At 42.2% G+C, this 18,654-nt stretch overlaps 2 protein-coding genes across 2 annotated transcripts in view; one reads left to right on the top strand and one right to left on the bottom strand.

Moving 5' to 3' along the window:
- Window positions 1-252: 252 nt before the first annotated feature.
- Window positions 253-5,248, top strand: LOC311058576 (5-hydroxytryptamine receptor 1A; the record flags this gene model as incomplete). Its single annotated transcript, XM_084076038.1, has 6 exons — window positions 253-355; window positions 682-842; window positions 1,768-2,018; window positions 2,662-2,950; window positions 3,766-4,201; window positions 4,857-5,248. The coding sequence occupies 6 exons, from the start codon at window positions 253-255 to the stop codon at window positions 5,246-5,248; spliced, it is 1,632 nt and encodes a 543-aa protein (XP_083932164.1).
- A 5,282-nt stretch (window positions 5,249-10,530) lies between these two features.
- The window catches only part of slc35f3b (solute carrier family 35 member F3b), a 64,330-nt gene continuing 56,206 nt past the window's right edge, over window positions 10,531-18,654 (bottom strand). The window contains exons 8-9 of the mRNA XM_084077268.1: window positions 11,222-11,474; window positions 10,531-10,593 (exon numbers count right to left, since the gene is read on the bottom strand). Of these exons, the coding sequence (XP_083933394.1) occupies window positions 11,233-11,474 (242 nt within the window). The 3' untranslated portion in view covers window positions 10,531-10,593; window positions 11,222-11,232. The remainder of the gene's footprint in view (window positions 10,594-11,221; window positions 11,475-18,654) is intronic.

Here is an 18,654-nt window from a genome sequence, read left to right as displayed (position 1 = left end):
CTGACCACTGAAGCCCTGTATTATACTTTGTTGTACAATGGTAAAATGGTAAAATGGAAAATAAAAATGGAAAATAGCCGGTCTATTTATTTAGATCTGCTGTTTTCACAATTTGTTTTAAAAATAATCGTTCATTAATTATAATCGAGGCAGACGTTTGAAATAATTGTGATATTGATTTGAGCCTTATTGTGGAACATGGACTTTCTAAATGGTGTATGGTTGGAGCCTAAGGCACCCCTTGTGGGTGTGATGCAAGCATTGAACAACACATCTGCAACTGACGTTTTCTCATCCCGGACAAAACTGATTCTGGAAGCCCTCATGGCGTTGATGTGTATCGGTGCTATAACAGGTAGTGTATATAATGCTATATCATATTTTGGATTAATCGAATAATCGAAAAAATATATATATTTTTTTTTTTTTACATCGACATTTAAGTTCTTAATTTACTGGGCATGTTGTACAATATATCTTTGTATCTGTCTTCATTATAAGGGTTTAAAAATACTCAGCCACCTTTTCATGTTTACATATCATAAACAGCACCATTCATAATAATCATCATCGTTATTCTCAGCATGCATTTTTCTTAAGACTCCATCTTCACACACAGACAATGTATAACAGAAAGAAACAGTGATATTCAGGTGATAGAATGTGTGTGTGTGTGTGCAGGGAATATTCTGGTCATTGTGATAGTGGCTGCCACCAAGACGTTCCACTCGGTGACGTCAGTGCTGATCATCAACCTGGCCATCAGTGACCTGCTGGTGGGGATAGGAGTCATGCCCTTCGTAGCCCTGTCCCTCGTGTACAACGGCTGGGAAGACTGCACCGTATGTTATACTCTAATACACCTCATTGCACAATGTTGACGCTCATCTAAAGAAACGGATTACATTTTTTTTTCAGTTATGAAGTGACTCGTCCTATCACAGTTTTTGTTTGAAAAACAGTCCATCACAGTCATATGATCATTTATAAATGTTTTAGTCTTGTGATATCAGTGCTTTAGTGTGTGATAGTTTACATGTCCCTGTGAAAAACACTGTACATTGACCTTTTTGATACACCGTACTACGGTATGTGTAGGTGATGAGAATGTTCTATGTTTCGTATTGATTATATTGATAATTTTCCTTTTTCAATTGAATCATTTTGAAGCATGTTTTGTCAACAAATCAACGTGAACATCTTGGAATAGATTTTTTATAATGGACTAAAATCAAATAGTTAATTCAAATTTCCCCCCTGAAATCGATTATTGAAATCTATTCCTTTTTTTTTTTTACAATCGATTAAATCATTGGTTCTCAAACTGGGGTCCGGGGACCCCCAGGGGTCCTTGAGGGAGTTCCAGGGGGTCCCCAGCTAAATGATAGATTAGGCACCAAATGGACCCTTATGGGTCTGTAACTCTGAGAGTGTACAAATGGAACCAGTACACTCTCAGAGTTAAATTGACATAGATTTTACAATATAAATTGCGGTCCAAGTGATAGAAATGCCATTAAATGGGGGTCTGTAGCCTAATGCATGTCAAACTGGGGGTCCTTGAAATTAAAATGGTTGAGAATCACTGCTAGTGCCGTAAAAAAATCTTCTCTTATGGGGGTCCCTGGCATATCTTTTCATATATCCGCGGGCTAATAAGTGTCAATTTGGGGGTCCTTGACATGAAAAAGTTTGAGAACCACTGGATTAAATTGATTAGTTCAATTACCCGTTACACCCCCCTAACACAGATGTTATGTATTATAGGACCTGTGTCTATACGTGGGTTACACCTCGTCGGTGTACTGCACCGCCTCGGTCCTGACCCTGGCCGCCATCGCCCTGGACCGCTACTACTCCATCGTGGACTGCCTGCGCTACGCCTCCCGCTGCACGCTGTGGAGGACCTGTGCCGTGGTGCTGTGGATCTGGATGCAGGCTCTGGCCACCAGCTGCCCGCCTCTGCTGGGCTGGAGCTCCGTCAGCTACGTGTCGCCCATGTACAGCTGCGCCGTCAGGTGGGGCAATGGTGGAATTTCTTTTTACTTAAAGATCCTGGAACGCATCTGTCGTTTTGGATTTCTTTGGCTATTCAGAAATAACAGATATACAAGCTCATAGTGCTCATATTGAGCTTGTAGATCTGCTATTTTTTTTAAATATCGTGGGAAATTTGTGTTTGTTTTTGTATCTGCAATTTTTTAATAGCCAAGGAAATCTAAAATGACAGATGAGTTCCTGGATTGAATGGGTTAACTCATCCCTTAGGCCGATTCTACAAATGTCTTCTAAATCAGTAGTTCTCAAACTTTATTGTGCCAAGGACCCCCAAAATGATATGTATTAGGCTGCAGACCCCCATCTGAAAATGAGAAGATTTGTGTTTTAGAAAGTGCAGAATTACACTTTCAAGATTTTTCAAAAAATAATGTAAATAGCAGTGATGCGCTGTGAGAACCACTGTTCTAAATCCTAAGAGTTTTCTGAAAAACTTACGTTGCTATAACTGTGTAGCTAAAATAAAAAAAATCACGCGGATGCTTCCCCGGTTTTAATGGGTTAAGTTAAAGGAGCAATACGTTGCTGCCGTGCAGAAACTTGTAAGTGACATAGTGCAGCTTTAATTACAGCACAGTTCTCTCTCTCCACCACTATAACCAGGTGGGCCACCAGTCCCAGTTACACGGTCTTCATGGCCGCTCTCTCGTACGCGGTGCCGGCGGCGGTCATCCTCTTCTGCTACGTCAACATCGTGAAGGTGGCCCGCAGCCACGCCCGCAGGATCCACACCCTGGAGGAGTACCTGCAGAGACGCAGCAGGAACACGTCCTCTGCTGACCCGACCACGGCCCACCAACACTGGTGGAACCACCGTGGAACAACGACCACAACCTCCTCCACCTCCTCCTCCACACTGGTCTACCACCTCAGTGGACGCTTTGTTTCTGAGGTTTGTAGCCAGACGACCTCCTTTAGAGTTAGACCAGCGGTTCTCAAACTTTTTTCCATGTCAAGGACCCCCAAAATGATATTGTATTTGGCCGCGGACCCCCCCCCCCCCCAGATATTTTGTGCCAGGGAATTTTCTAAAATAACAGATCTACAAGCTCATAGCGCGGCGCTATGAGCTTGTAGCTCTGCTATTTTTGAATAGCCAAAGTATAAACTATGGTTAAAATGATTTTGATGCTATAACTAATTTAGCTGGGGACCACCTGCAACCCCCCAAAGGACCCCTGGGGGTCCCCGGACCCCACTTTGAGAACCAATGCTTTAGACTCCCACTGTCAGTGGCGGAAAGTAACTTAATTTTTTAAAAATTAAGTTACTTGTACAAGTTATACTTGTACTCCACTACATCTCATATAAATATTGTACTTACTATATGACTCAAGTACAAAACTCTTTTTTTTACTTTAGTTACTAAACTGTAGTTACTACTTTCCAGATTTTTATTATTGTTATTACTGTACAAAACATACATTACCCACATGAGCCTTATTTTATACTAAGCTATACTAGGCTATTCGAAAATAGATGATCTACAAGCTCACTACAGGTCAGGATGTGACGCGTTGTGAGCTTGTAGATGAGCTATTTTTGTAAAATAAAATAAAAATAATTTGTGAAAGCGGACATTCTTCATAATGAGTATCGTAAGCATATGATGCCAATACTTTTACTCAAGTCAAATCTTTAACTCAGGATGTTTTTACTTGCCACAGAGTATTTCTACATTTTAAAAAAAAAATCTGCTGCCCACAGTCTCCATCTAATCCTCCACCCAGACGCATGCTGTCCTTCCTGGCTCAGGGTGGTGGAGCGCCCCCTCCTGGCCAGAACAACAACAACAACAACAACAACTCCCATCATCAGCATCACACCCTCCACCAGCACCAAGGCTTGCTGCGACTCTTCCTGGTCATCTCGGCGTTCTTCCTGTGCTGGACGCCCTACATGGGCGTGGCCATGGTCCAGGCCACGGAGACGGCCCTGTCGGTGCGCTCCAGCCGCGTGCCGCCCTCCGCCGTGACCTTCTCCTACTGGCTGCTGCTGCTGAACTCTGACATCAACCCGCTGCTCTACGCCCTGCTCAGCAAGCAGTTCCAGAACGCCCTGCGCAGCCTGAAGAGGAAGGTCCGAGCCCGCCTGGGGAGCGTGGTGGTGGTGCTGCGCAGGAGAGAGGACACCAGAGACCAAGGTACACGAGAAACCCTCTAACTCCATATTTTTGTAAAGTAATGCCCTACTTGATCATACTACAGCGTGATGCAAAAGCTTCTAGAATAGCAGATCTACATGCTTGAAACGCTGCGCGAAGTGATGCGTTTTGGGCTTGTCGATCTGCTATTTTGGCTATTTTTGAATTTGAATCCTGAAAAGTAACAGTTTTGGACATAAGACAGACTATTTACAATTTAGGCATTTAGCAGACGCTAACACTTATGTAAAATCGCCTGATCGCAAACATTTTTGATAATCGCAATAATGTTTTGCACAATGGTCAGAATCGTTTTGAAATTGTATTCAGAAGATTTAAAAAAAGAAACAAAAAATAATATCTGTATAAATTCGCCTGTTGAAAAAGAGCCATAAAAAAAAAAAATGAAACGCATGGCCTGTTTTGGCCATAGGCCTACTACATTGCCAGTATTTATTCTGGTGACTAGTTCCGGTCATTGTCGTTCATTTCTTTGCATATTGAAGTTATCATAACTGCCCTGTGCAATTACCCTGTGATCGTAATTCTGTATTTATACGTCCCAATGCCATAAACACAATAAAATCATGAACCGCAATTATTTGTACGACACCTAATCACCAACTTCAAATATTTCATGATGATGGTGACACAGACCTAGACGAAGGGAGAAGCGGCGGCGGCCCCAGTACGGTGACGTCGTCAAACGCCGACCTGCGCTCCACCTCGCCGACGAGCACGAACCGCGACCAGGACTCCAGGTACTGCTCCTCCGTGTTCACCGTAGACACCGAGTTCCAGCGTCAGTCTGAGGAGCATCTGTGTGGCGTGCTGGTCCCCGGCAGCACGTCCCCGTCCTGCTCCTACTGGGACCACCAGCAACACCCCAGTGGGGGGGACGCCACCACAGAGACGCTGGACAGCCTGCAGGTCCCCTCTCGGACACAAGAGGGCGCCAGGCTGCCGTGCTCTGCCTTGACCAGGGAGGGACCAGCCACGTTCTTCTATGGCCAGATCACAGTGAGGGTAGAGCACGATGTCTGCTAAGTGCAAGTGTTTCTCAATCACAGGGGTCGTGACCCATGTTTGGGGACGTTGACCAGTTTTTATGGGTCGCAGCTGTTTTTTGTTTTTGTTTTTTTGTGGTTGTTTTGAGGTTGTTTTCTAAAGAAAAGAAATCCCCACTATTAAAAAAAAAACAATGTCAAAAGAGGTTCTGAAATTAACAAAAGGCGGAAAAAATGATAGTGAAAATTGCCAATCTACAAGTTCACAACACAATGGTTGGCTATTTTCACTGTTCACAAATAGGACTTAGGTGTTTAATTTATAATGTATTTTTGTACATTTGGGTCCTGGGAAACCCTGTGCTAGAACATTAAATGCAGGCATTCAAATATTTGGTAATTTGTCGCTTTGGACTTAAACTGTCATCAAATAGATTGACTGGCATGTTGAACAAATGCCATTCTCTAATACGGACCTTGTACTGTACAAAATAGTTCTTAAAAAGGGTCTTTAACTTTAAAACACCTCTAGGGTCATTTTCATGTTTACTTGGCTTTTTATGTGCACCTCAGATGGTATTTAAATTGATTGATTCAATATTTAGGTATGCGATATTCATTTGATCGGACACGCCCCCTCCTACAAATTCTACGACTGATATTGTCCCTCTAATATATGAGGGGAGTGTCATTATTCGAGTACTTTTTCATTATAAACGTCTAACGTTAGAAAATGAATAAATAAATGAATAAAATAATGTCATGCTACTGTATATAGTGTCATAATCAAGGAGAAAACACACCTGCACAGGGAAACTGTATTTAAAAGAAGTATTTTTTATGTAGGACATGTGATTACACTCGAGGACAACCAACAGTAGACCTAATACATTTATTTTTACGCTCTAAATATCTCTCTCTCTCTCTCTCTCTCTCTTTTTTTTCTCCTCAAATGTGAAAATCATATGTTGCATTTCAGTGTAAAAATCATTCCTTACAAAGGTTTACATTTATTTCTAGCAATAATTCCAGAGGAATACAATATAATTATTTATTGTCATAGAGCATGACAATGGGAAACAGTGCTGATTTAAACGGTTTTATACTTTGTTTGTACGACAGCATCGCGTGCCGAAAATAGCTGATCTACAAGCTCATAACACGTCGCATCCGCGACGTGTTATGAGCTTGTAGATCAGCTATTTTCACTACTTGCATGCCACACTGTCAGACGATGAAGTATAAAAAAGGGTATTCATTTATGAAGTTTAGAAAAAACAGCATTACTCTATTGCAAAACAAATCAAAAGGCAGTGAAAGTGGACTTCTCAGATATGACTTATTCTGGTCATATCTGCATGCGTAATCCTCTGTAGATAGTAAGTCTCTCACTGTCCTCTCGGATTAGTCGGCAACCAGCGGAAAAGAAATACAAATAAAAAAGTCTGATGATTCTGCACCAGTTTGTTAGTATTTAAAAAGTACATAGTAGCTACATAGCTAGCGTGCATGGTTGAGTGATGGCAATACATTCACAACGAGGCAGTTCACACACTAATCTGTACACCAGTCTTCAGTGCCTGATAAAAACAGTGGTTCTCAAACGTTTTCGTGTCAACGACCCCAAAAATGGATATGTATTTGGCCGTAGACCCCCATCTGAAAATATTTTGTGCCAGGGACCCCCATACAAGATTTGGGTTGTTAAAATGTTTCAAAGATATTCCAAAATTTTCACTGTGTTTTCTCGTTGAGAGCTTGTAGATCAGCTATTTTCAAATAGCCAATGTATATAGGGGTTAAAGTGGTTAATCTGATTTTAACTAATTTTGCTAGGGGACCCCGTGGAACGCCCTCAAGGACCCGTGTGGGAGTTTCTGGACCCCACTTTGAGAACCACAGCATTAAAGTGACACTTAACCCCCAAAAATGTATTATTCTTCTATCAACTCTCCCAGTGAAGCCCTGAATTCAAGGAGTACTTAACTTACTGTTCTTGTCGCATTCCTTTACAGTGAATGAAGTAACAGAATACTTGATGAATTGAAGAAAAAAATAGCGGTCTAACATTATCAATAGCGCTGTGAGCTTGTAGATCGGCTACTTTCACCACTTGTGTGCGACACTCTTGTATGATGAAGTAGGCATTCATTTAGGAAGAAAAACATGAAAAGGTTTCTGCTATCAAAAGTAGCAGATCTACAAGCTACTGCTACTTTTGATACTTTTGTGTGACGCTGTAGTATGATCAAGTAGGTCGTTAATTTACAACAAAACACAAAAAGTTAGAATATGGAGATAAGAGGTTTCTGCCCGACAACAACGATATGCAGGTGTGTACATAAACGAGCTGCCGACTGGATACAAGACACATGGATAATATTATTAACTTTTTTATTATTTTATTATTTATTATTGTTATAATCCTGTTCCCCTATTTTCTTCAATTCATCAAGCATGCTCCTTGTTTTTGGATTTGTCCTTCACAAGGAACGCCATAAAAAAAATTAAAAATCTCCATGAATCTAAGGCTTCACCTGATTTATGCTTCAGCGTTCGACAGTGTTACGTGGCAAAAATAGTGTCTGCAATCTCGCAACGCATCGCAGATGTGTGATATTAGATCTGCTATTTTCCATGTGCAACGCCGTTCGACGGAGCATAAATGTGGAAATATTTCGACACAGTTTTTGTCACAGTAGTCAACATGCCTCGGGATGTGTCATGAATGAAAATAGCTACAGTATTTAGCTCATGTAGCAGAGCACAGCTGGACACATAATAGCCATTCGCATAGTGAAACTAAAGCCACAGTGAAACATTTTTGCATCAGTCGCAAGTTATTCTTCTCCCAAAGGAGAACAATGAAACCGATCATCACCACTGGCTGGTGTTAGTGGCTCTGACATTAGAATGTTAAGGGCTTCCCACAAGGGGAGCGATCCACCTGCCTTGTGTAATTCATTTTCACTGAGAGCCGAGCGGCAGGTAGGAAAGCGCGGGTAATTATGCCAGGCGGTACGAAGTGAAACTGTCGCGTTCGCGCTCGTCTGAGGCACACGCCTGCCCGGCCGTGACAAGAGTTGAAATGTGTTTTTTTTCCACGCTTTAACCCATTTAGACCGGGAAATAATCATTTTTTTATTTCTTTGGCTATTCAAAAATAGCGAATCTACAAGCTCATAGCGCGGCACCGAGTGCCGCGCTATGAGCTTGTATATCTGCTATTTTTGAACATCCAAAGAAATCTAAAATGACAGATATGTGTTCCCGGATTGAATGTGTTAAAAAGTGTCTATTCTCATGAGGAGCGCAGTGTGACCTTGCAGATCCAAGCGAGAAGGCAGGCTGGAGTTGTCGCTCCCCATCTGAAAAGCTCTTTAAGTGTAAACTCTTGTGATTGGAATCCAAAGGGGAGGCTACTTTACATACCTATGGTTGCATTTAAAAATAAATACATAAATAAATAAATTAAGGTATGGTTCAAGTATTTAAAGTGTTTATCTTGCTTATTGTGAGTCTTTTTGGTCCATCCAAATGGTACTTGCTTCGCACCACGTTACAGTTAAGAGGAGTTTCATCTATTTATTTATTGAGTTGATTGGAAGCAGAAGCTGTGAGTATTGTTACCTGTGTGAGATGGTTGCTAGTGTGAGTAATGTCACAGAGTTAAGCAATCAGGAGTTTTGGAAGCTGCTGCATGTATAATCTCTCAGAGAAAACTGAGTTTTTCTCCTCTTATTTACACTACCATTACTAACATGCTCTAAAGTCAAAAGAAGATCCACAATTTCAATAAAATGTTCAAGAGACCAAGTTGGCAAGTGCTCTGACCCAGCAGGTATTTGCCATCATCAGCTTAAAAGTGTTACCCCATTGCAAGTTTAACGCTATATTCACACCAAGCACGAGAACTATGACTATGTTGTTTTAAACATCGTCGTAATTGAAGAGGATGGCGTAGTCCACACACCTACTGTATAACAACGGTCGTAAATGGTATCGATTGAATCACTTTCTTGATTCACTTTCAGGGCGATTTCTTGAACAATAGAATTTGACGGAATCAGTGGTCGTTTTGTTGTTATTAATGGAGATGTTTAATGGCATTACCTCAGGGTCGCCTCCTTATAATTCATCATTAGAGTTAAGATTATCCATATATCTCGCTTTCAGCACCACAGAGGCGAGATCTCTCTCTGCCTTCGCGTGTGTGGGCTCTGACACAGCTTTGACTGCGCAATGCGTAGCGTGTTTGGTGCCACTGTTTGCATAACATTATCGTTCTTCAGTGTGGAGTCTCACTTAATTATAGTTATAGTTATGCTGCTTGGTGTGAAATGACCCTTTGTCCTTCAGGCATTGGTCTTTGTAATTAGTGTATTCTCTGTCAAACAGAAATAGCTTCTGTGTCCAATGTCTCAACAACCAAAACGGCAGGACAAAGAGTTCTATGGATGACTGCAAGATCTCACCCTTCACAGTGAATCAGGCTGGACTCACACATGTGCTTCAGACGCGTCCGCTTCCCGGTTCATTTCCATTATATGTGAGGAAAAGAGGCGGCGCGTTGGAGGCGCTGAAGCGCATTGAGTCCGATGCGTGTGACGCGACGGGTTTAACATTGATCAACCTCGTGACGGGTTAGCCAACCAATAGGAGAGAAGCGCTGTGCACTGATCCCACCTGACAGCCATTTCAGTTGTAGTTTTCTTGGACACGCCTGACGCATCGGCTTGCGTTTCAGATGTTGGCTCTTGGCTGAAGTGCATGTGTGAGTCCAGTCTCAGACCTGAACCATCAGATAAGGATTTAAAAAATAAAAGGTTAATGCAAATATCCTACATTTGGGTCTCTGCTTTGTGACTAAGCGGTGAGACAGAACCGTGGGTGTGTTGACATCGGCTGTCCAGAGAGCTCCGCCCCGGGACGGCGTCATCACAGCGGGTCCACACCTGGGCCCAATCGGTGTGGTCAAAGACGGCCTGAACTGCTCTCACCTGCCAAGCGTAGAGAGGCACACGCAGTGACAGCTTCATTCAGCTCACAATGATACGTCCTGGCATTGTCTCTTCACACCTTCAGTGACTTCACAGTAGCAGGGACATCCATCCATCCATCCATCCGAGGTGTGAATGTATGCATGCATGTGCAGTGCACGCCAAGGCAGGTAGATACAGCTATGCCGTGGAGTTTACACCTGAGGAGGATGCCACCGTCAAGTTTCTCCTCTTGCTTGTTACTTTGTTAGGCATTCAGTATTGTCAGGCATTCGTCTTTGGATCTTAAAGGTAGGTGATGGGTAGGTATTTGTCGTTAAAAGCCGCCAAGGTTCACAGGTTTTCAACTGCCTCAGAAAAACAAAGTTCTGTTCCTTCCTCAAACCTGAAAAAGAAAAAAATATATATTTAGGCAATATAGCAAGTTTTCCCAGGTAAAAGTATGTAGCGATGTATGTATGAAATAGTTAAGAGGTATGTCAAAACTTTAAACGACCCAAATGACACAAAACGTCTACATTAACCCTGAAGAAGACAGATGAACAAGTCCGTAATAATTAAATGATTTCCTTCCTAGGCAATGAAAAATAGGGCAGGTCACCTCAATCCAACATCCCAGACATGGTGGATGTTAAGGGGTGTACGTGTGTGTGTTTGCAAAACTAACTAAAACAAACTCAAATCATAGATAAAATGTCCTTAGTTTCATTTTAGTCTTCAATATTTCATCCATAAGCCTAGTATGTTGGTTGGATATGAAATCTTATATGCCGATATTTTACCTATGCCAGTTGTAAGCCCTGTTGTCAAACATTGTCAAAAATAAAAAATAAATATAAAATAGCCTATAAAATATAAAATAAAATGTATCTACAAGATCACAACGCATCACAAACTTAACTAAAGTAAAATGAAGTCTTTAAAAAAACAAATTATAATAATAAACTTAAAAAGCAAACCAACTAACCTAAACCGAAATTGAAATAGATAAATAAAAAACACTATATAATAACCTTGCTCTGAATCAATGTGCAAACGTTGACATGGAGGTCCTGGCTCTCCGGCTCCAGTTGAGCCCTGTGTTGGCACCTGGCTCTGCGCTGCCCTCTGCTGGCTCGTCGCGCTTGCGCATCTTGGCCCTGAGCTGGATGAGGCACTCGTCCCAGTCCTCAGGCAGCAGCAGCATGAGGAAGCCCACACAGATGCTGAACACAGCGATGAGACGCACTGAGTTGAACTGGATGTCACATGTGTACAGGTCCACCACTGGAAGACCAAAAGTACAGTACGTGTTAGAATCATACATAGCACTATGAAGCAGTGGTTCTCAAACTGTTTTCATGCCCGAGACCCAAAAATTAATATGCATTCATTCACAGACCCCAATCCAAAAATATTTTGTACCAGGGACCCCCATACAAGATTTGCGTTGTTAAAAAATATATTTTTCACATGTTAAACATTTTTTTTAAATAGCACTACAAGTTCACAACCCGTCGCTGAATTTGATGCTATATTAACTCATTTTGGTGGGGACCCCTGGAACCCCCTCAAGGACCCCTGGGGGTCCCCAGACTCACTTTGAGATTTAGGATATGCTAAATGTTTGTAAATTGGATCATACTCCTCTAGTGATTAACCATAATGTTCTTTATCATTACGTTATAAGCAACATGTCTCATTCATCTGTGTGTGGTCTGATTGACTATCTTGTCTCTATAAATAGGACACAGGTGTGTGTCTTGCCCATGGTTTGTACTCCTGACTCACATGCCATGCTAGCATGGAAGATAGAATTGAGAATGTGATGCTGCACCTTTTATTTATAAAACCCTGAATAATACCTCGAGCCACACTAACATGGAAAACTCACGTAAGAATGCAATACTTAACCAACCTCTTCGATTTTAGATTGAGGGTGAAACATTATATTAAGGAATTTCAAACCCTAAACCCTCAGCTTATAAATCCCTGGTATATCTCCTGAGCCACACTGATATGGAAGATGCAACTCTATTTAATGACTATAAGATATTACAATAACGGATTTGTATTTTGATGACATTAAACATCCCTCTGTTTGCTCTCAATGAAAGAGTAAATCTGGGTGCAGAGAAAAATGTTCCAACAGATGTTTTTTTTTAACAATAACTGTTGTGTTCCTTGTTTCTTAGTTATACTTGGTGTTTTACAATACAGTTGCGTTTCTTTACATATTTTAGAAATATATCTTCTTAGTTCTAGTTTTAATTTACACTTTTTAACCTTTTGTTTTGTAGTGATGTCTGAGTGTTTCCTGTTTGCTGCTACCTGTCTTGTCTCACCATGTCATTTGCAAATGTTGTTCACCTGTGTCTTGTTTAGCCCTAGCCAATCGTGTGTTGATTGTCCATAGATAAGCACCTGTGTCTCCAATGTGTTTCTGTTTGTCCTTCACTGCCAGTATGTTTGTTGTATGTAGTTGTCTGTGAGTATCTTAGTGTTTGATCTAGTCTCCTTGATTCGGTGTATGTAGGCTTTCTTCTTGTGCTTTTACAAGTGAAACTTGCAAGTGCCCTCCTAGTCCTTCTCGTGCTCCTTGTGTTCCCTGGTTTTTGTCATAATAAAAACAAGAAAACTCCATGTATCTGAACTAGTCTGCCTTGGTCTTTCTGTCCTGCACTCCCTCCTGACTCGCATAGTGACAGCAGTCTTGATTACTTTTGGAGTCTCTCATTCTCCCCTCTCACATTTTGGCTTGTTTGTCTTTTGGTTTGCATCCATCATCCAACTCCTTACTTCTAAGACATTTTAATTAATGACCCCCATATCTCTGAGAGTGTACAATTGGACCATTAGGGGTCCATTTGGTTCCATTTTGTACACTCTCGGGAGTTACAGAAATGTAAGGGGACATTCAGAACCCCCTCAAGAAACCATGAGGGTCCCCTGGACCCCACTTTGAAAACCACTGCTTTACACTTATTGTAAGTCGCTTTGGATAAAAGCGTCTGCTAAATGACTGTAATGTAATGTAATGTAATGTAATGTACACACATCCACTAACAGATTAAGCAGACTAACTCACTCATAAACAATTAGTTAATTAGCCTTTGTCTTTATATTCATAATCAATTCTGTGTTTAAGTGTATTGCAGGTTTTTGGGGGGACGATTTTGGCCTCCACACTTAGTGATTTTTTCGGATTTAACTTTCATTTCGGTAAAATAAATTTTACCGAAACGAAAATTACCAATCAACTCTAAATTGCCAGAAACGTACTCCTAACAGGTTTTTGGGGGGACGATTTTGGCCTCCACAATTAGTGTTTTTTCGGATTTAACTTTCGTTTCGGTAAAATAAATGTACTAAGTCCAGAGCTCGATGAATGTTAGGGACCAATAAAAGTCACTACAAAGTACTACCAATCAACTCTAAATTGCCTGAAACGTACTCCTAACAGGTTTTTTGGGGGACGATTTTGGCCTCCACACTTAGTGATTTTTTCGGATTTAACTTTCGTTTCGGTAAAATAAATTTTACCGAAACGAAAATTACCAATCAACTCTAAATTGCCTGAAACGTACTCCTAACAGGTTTTTGGGGGGACGATTTTGGCCTCCACACTTGGTGATTTTTTCGGATTTAACTTTCGTTTCGGTAGTGACAAACTTTCGTTTCGGTAGTGACACAATGGTGAAAAAATAAATTTACTAAGTCCAGAGCTCGATGAATGTTAGGGACCAAAAAAAGTCACTACAAAGTACTACCAATCAACTCTAAATTGCCTGAAACGTACTCCTAACAGGTTTTTGGGGGGACGATTTTGGCCTCCACACTTGGTGATTTTTTCGGATTTAACTTTCGTTTCGGTAAAATAAATTTTACCGAAACGAAAATTACCAATCAACTCTAAATTGCCTGAAACGTACTCCTAACAGGTTTTTGGGGGGACGATTTTGGCCTCCACACTTAAGTGATTTTTTCGGATTTAACTTTCGTTTCGGTAAAATAAATGTACTAAGTCCAGAGCTCGATGAATGTTAGGGACCAAAAAAAGTCACTACAAAGTACTACCAATCAACTCTAAATTGCCTGAAACGTACTCCTGACAGGTTTTTGGGGGGACGATTTTGGCCTCCACACTTAGTGATTTTTTCGGATTTAACTTTCGTTACGGTAAAATAAATTTTACCGAAACGAAAATTACTAATCAACTCTAAATTGCCTGAAACGTACTCCTAACAGGTTTTTGGGGGGACGATTTTGGCCTCCACACTTAGTGATTTTTTCGGATTTAACTTTCGTTTCGGTAAAATAAATGTACTAAGTCCAGAGCTCGATGAATGTTAGGGACCAAAAAAAGTCACTACAAAGTACTACCAATCAACTCTAAATTGCCTGAAACGTACTCCTAACAGGTTTTTGGGGGGACGATTTTGGCCTCCACACTTGGTGATTTTTTCGGATTTAACTTTCGTTTCGGTAGTGACAAACTTTCGTTTCGGTAGTGACACAATGGTGAAAAAATAAATTTACTAAGTCCAGAGCTCGATGAATGTTAGGGACCAAAAAAAGTCACTACAAAGTACTACCAATCAACTCTAAATTGCCTGAAACGTACTCCTAACAGGTTTTTGGGGGGACGATTTTGGCCTCCACACTTAGTGATTTTTTCGGATTTAACTTTCGTTTCGGTAAAATAAATTTTACCGAAACGAAAATTACCAATCAACTCTAAATTGCCTGAAACGTACTCCTAACAGGTTTTTGGGGCGACGATTTTGGCCTCCACACTTAAGTGATTTTTTCGGATTTAACTTTCGTTTCGGTAAAATAAATGTACTAAGTCCAGAGCTCGATGAATGTTAGGGACCAAAAAAAGTCACTACAAAGTACTACCAATCAACTCTAAATTGCCTGAAACGTACTCCTGACAGGTTTTTGGGGGGACGATTTTGGCCTCCACACTTAGTGATTTTTTCGGATTTAACTTTCGTTACGGTAAAATAAATTTTACCGAAACGAAAATTACCAATCAACTCTAAATTGCCTGAAACGTACTCCTAACAGGTTTTTGGGGGGACGATTTTGGCCTCCACACTTAGTGATTTTTTCGGATTTAACTTTCGTTTCGGTAAAATAAATGTACTAAGTCCAGAGCTCGATGAATGTTAGGGACCAAAAAAAGTCACTACAAAGTACTACCAATCAACTCTAAATTGCCTGAAACGTACTCCTAACAGGTTTTTGGGGGGACAATTTGGGCCTCCACACTTTTTATCGGATTTAACTTTCGTTTCGGTGGTGACCAACTTTCGTTTCGGTAGTTTGATTACAAAATGTAAGTTGTGTAAAAAATAATCTGACTATACTAAGTTGTTATTTGTTTAAGTCAGGCTATACTCTACTCAGAGTCATAAGTTTACAAAATGTACAGTGAACGTCTGTGCGGTTTGTCTTCATCACTGAAAATGACGTACATGGAAACTGCTGTCATGTGCAGTTGGGGTGAAGAAACACAACCATTTCACTCCTAATAGTACCTATTTGATTTGACATCCTGAATTTGCTGCTGTGGCTGAGGCTTGAACCTGTTACCTGCGGCTCACTAGTCAATGACTCTATCCATTCACCTACAGCTGTTTCCTTGGAATCTGTGGTTCTAAAACGTTTTGTTGTCAACCCCCCAAATTGACATGTATTTGGGCAGTGGACCCCAATGTGAAAAGATGTAGTGTCAGGGCCCCCCATGAAAAAGATTTATATTTATGCTGTAACACATTTTAAAGTTATTTGTCTTGTTTGTTGTTCAAGTCAAAGCACCAGGAAGGCTGTACTTGAGAGCCATCTGTTAGCTCAATGGGTTGAGACACAGTATTCATGATCCAGAGGCCATGAGTTCAAATCCCATTGATGTCTTTCCTATGAGTCTTTCCTTTGCAGACTGGCTTCCAGAAGATCAAGTGAAAATCACCAGGAAGGCTGTATTTGTCATCCAACTGTTAGCTCAATGGGTTGAGACGCAGTATACATGATCCAGAGGCCATGAGTTCAAATCCCACTGGTGTCTTTACTGTGATGCTTTCCTTTGCAGACTAACTTCTAGAAAAACAAGTTAAAAGCACCAGGAGACCTCTAACTCTCAGCCAACAGCATAGCTCAACTGGTAGAGCGTCTGTCCAATAACATGACTTGACTTCACTTGAGTGGGTTCGATTCCCACTCGAGTGAAGTTTCCCTGGTATCTTGGGGCAACGGATAAATTGACTGATATCCTTAGTGATGCTTCCCTTTGCAGACTAACTTCCAGAAAACAAGTTAAAAGCACCAAGAAACCTGTAACTCTCAGTCGACAGCATAGCTCAACTGGTAGAGCGTCTGTCCAATAACATGACTTGACTTCACTTGAGTGGGTTCGATTCCCACTCGAGTGAAGATTCCCCGGTATCTTGGGGCAACGGATAAATTGACTGATATCCTTAGTGATGCTTCCCTTTGCAGACTAACTTCCAGAAAACAAGTTAAAAGCACCAAGAAACCTGTAACTCTCAGTCGACAGCATAGCTCAACTGGTAGAGCGTCTGTCCAATAACATGACTTGACTTCACTTGAGTGGGTTCGATTCCCACTCGAGTGAAGTTTCCCCGGTATCTTGGGGCAACGGATAAATTGACTGATATCCTTAGTGATGCTTCCCTTTGCAGACTAACTTCCAGAAAACAAGTTAAAAGCACCAAGAAACCTGTAACTCTCAGTCGACAGCATAGCTCAACTGGTAGAGCGTCTGTCCAATAACATGACTTGACTTCACTTGAGTGGGTTCGATTCCCACTCGAGTGAAGTTTCCCCGGTAACTTGGGGCAACGGATAAATTGACTGATATCCGTAGAATAACTTGTAGGAGTGTGCTGGTTCAAATCCAGTTCAACCCAGGACCGAGCGGTCCTGGGTTCGATTCCCACTAACGTCAAGTCCCCGGTAAATTGGGGCAGCGGATAAATTGACTGATATCCGTAGAATAACTTGTAGGAGTGTCCTGGTTCAAATCCAGTCACCGCCTTAGTAACTGAGACCGAATCTGGCCAATTCGGTCTCAGTTACTGAGATAGATAGAGGGTGTGTAGAGTGGGCGGAGTAGAGTAGGGGTAGAGTAAAGAGGGAATGTAGTGGGAGGAGTAGGATTAGGGGGAGGATTAGGAGTAGGACTAGGGGGAGGAGTAGAACTAGGGGGAGGAGTAGGACTAGGAGTAGAACTAGAGTAGGGGGCCAGAGTAGGAGAAGGGGGAGGAGTAGGGCCAGAGTAGGAGAAGGGGGAGGAGTAGGGCCAGAGTAGGAGAAGGGGGAGGGCCCAGAATAGGAGGGGAGGAGTAGTGCCCAGAGTAGGGGGAGGAGTAGGGGGAGGGGTAGGGCCAGAGTAGGAGAAGGGGGAGGGCACAGAATAGGGGGAGGAGTAGGGCCCAGAATAGGGGGAGGAATAGGGGCCAGAGTAGGAATAGAGGCCAGGAGTAGGCGGATGAGTAGGGCCTGGAGTAGGAGTAGAGGCCGGAGGAGTGAAGGTAGTTAAGGCCAACATTCCTATTTCCCTCTAGTTGTCCTCTTATTGCAAATCTCCACACACGCGATATTGCAAATCTCTAATAAAATTTCACCTCCATACAGAAACCAAAACCATATCCCTCTCCTGGCCTCTACTCCACCCTACTCCTCCCCCTATTCTGGGCCCTCCCCCTTCTCCTACTCTGGCCCTACTCCTCCCCCAACCCCTATTCTGGGCCCTCCCCCTACTCCTCCCCCGCTCCTACTCCTCCCCCTATTCTGGGCCCTCCCCCTTCTCCTACTCTGGCCCTACTCCTCCCCCTATTCTGGGCCCTACTCCGGTCTCTATTCCTACTCCTCCCCCTATTCCTCCCCCTATTCTGGGCCCTCCCCCTTCTCCTACTCTGGCCCTACTCCTCCCCCTTCTCCTACTCTGGCCCTACTCCTCCCCCTTCTCCTACTCTGGCCCCCTACTCTAGTTCTACTCCTAGTCCTACTCCTCCCCCTAGTTCTACTCCTCCCCCTAGTCCTACTCCTAATCCTCCCCCTAATCCTACTCCTCCCACTACATTCCCTCTTTACTCTACCCCTACTCTACTCCGCCCACTCTACACACCCTCTATCTATCTCAGTAACTGAGACCGAATTGGCCAGATTCGGTCTCAGTTACTAAGGTGGTGACTGGATTTGAACCACGGATATCAGTCAATTTATCCGCTGCCCCAATTTACCGGGGACTTGACGTTAGTGGGAATCAAACCCAGGACCGCTCGGTCCTGGGTTGAACTGGATTTGAACCAGCACACTCCTACAAGTTATTCTACGGATATCAGTCAATTTATCCGTTGCCCCAAGTTACCGGGGAAACTTCACTCGAGTGGGAATCGAACCCACTCAAGTGAAGTCAAGTCATGTTATTGGACAGACG

Source organism: Gymnoscopelus microlampas, assembly GCF_963454915.1.
Source record: "Gymnoscopelus microlampas genome assembly, chromosome: 13".
NCBI lineage: Eukaryota > Metazoa > Chordata > Actinopteri > Myctophiformes > Myctophidae > Gymnoscopelus > Gymnoscopelus microlampas.
Note: the sequence above shows the minus strand (reverse complement) of the source record. Positions and strands in the feature narration are given on the sequence as shown.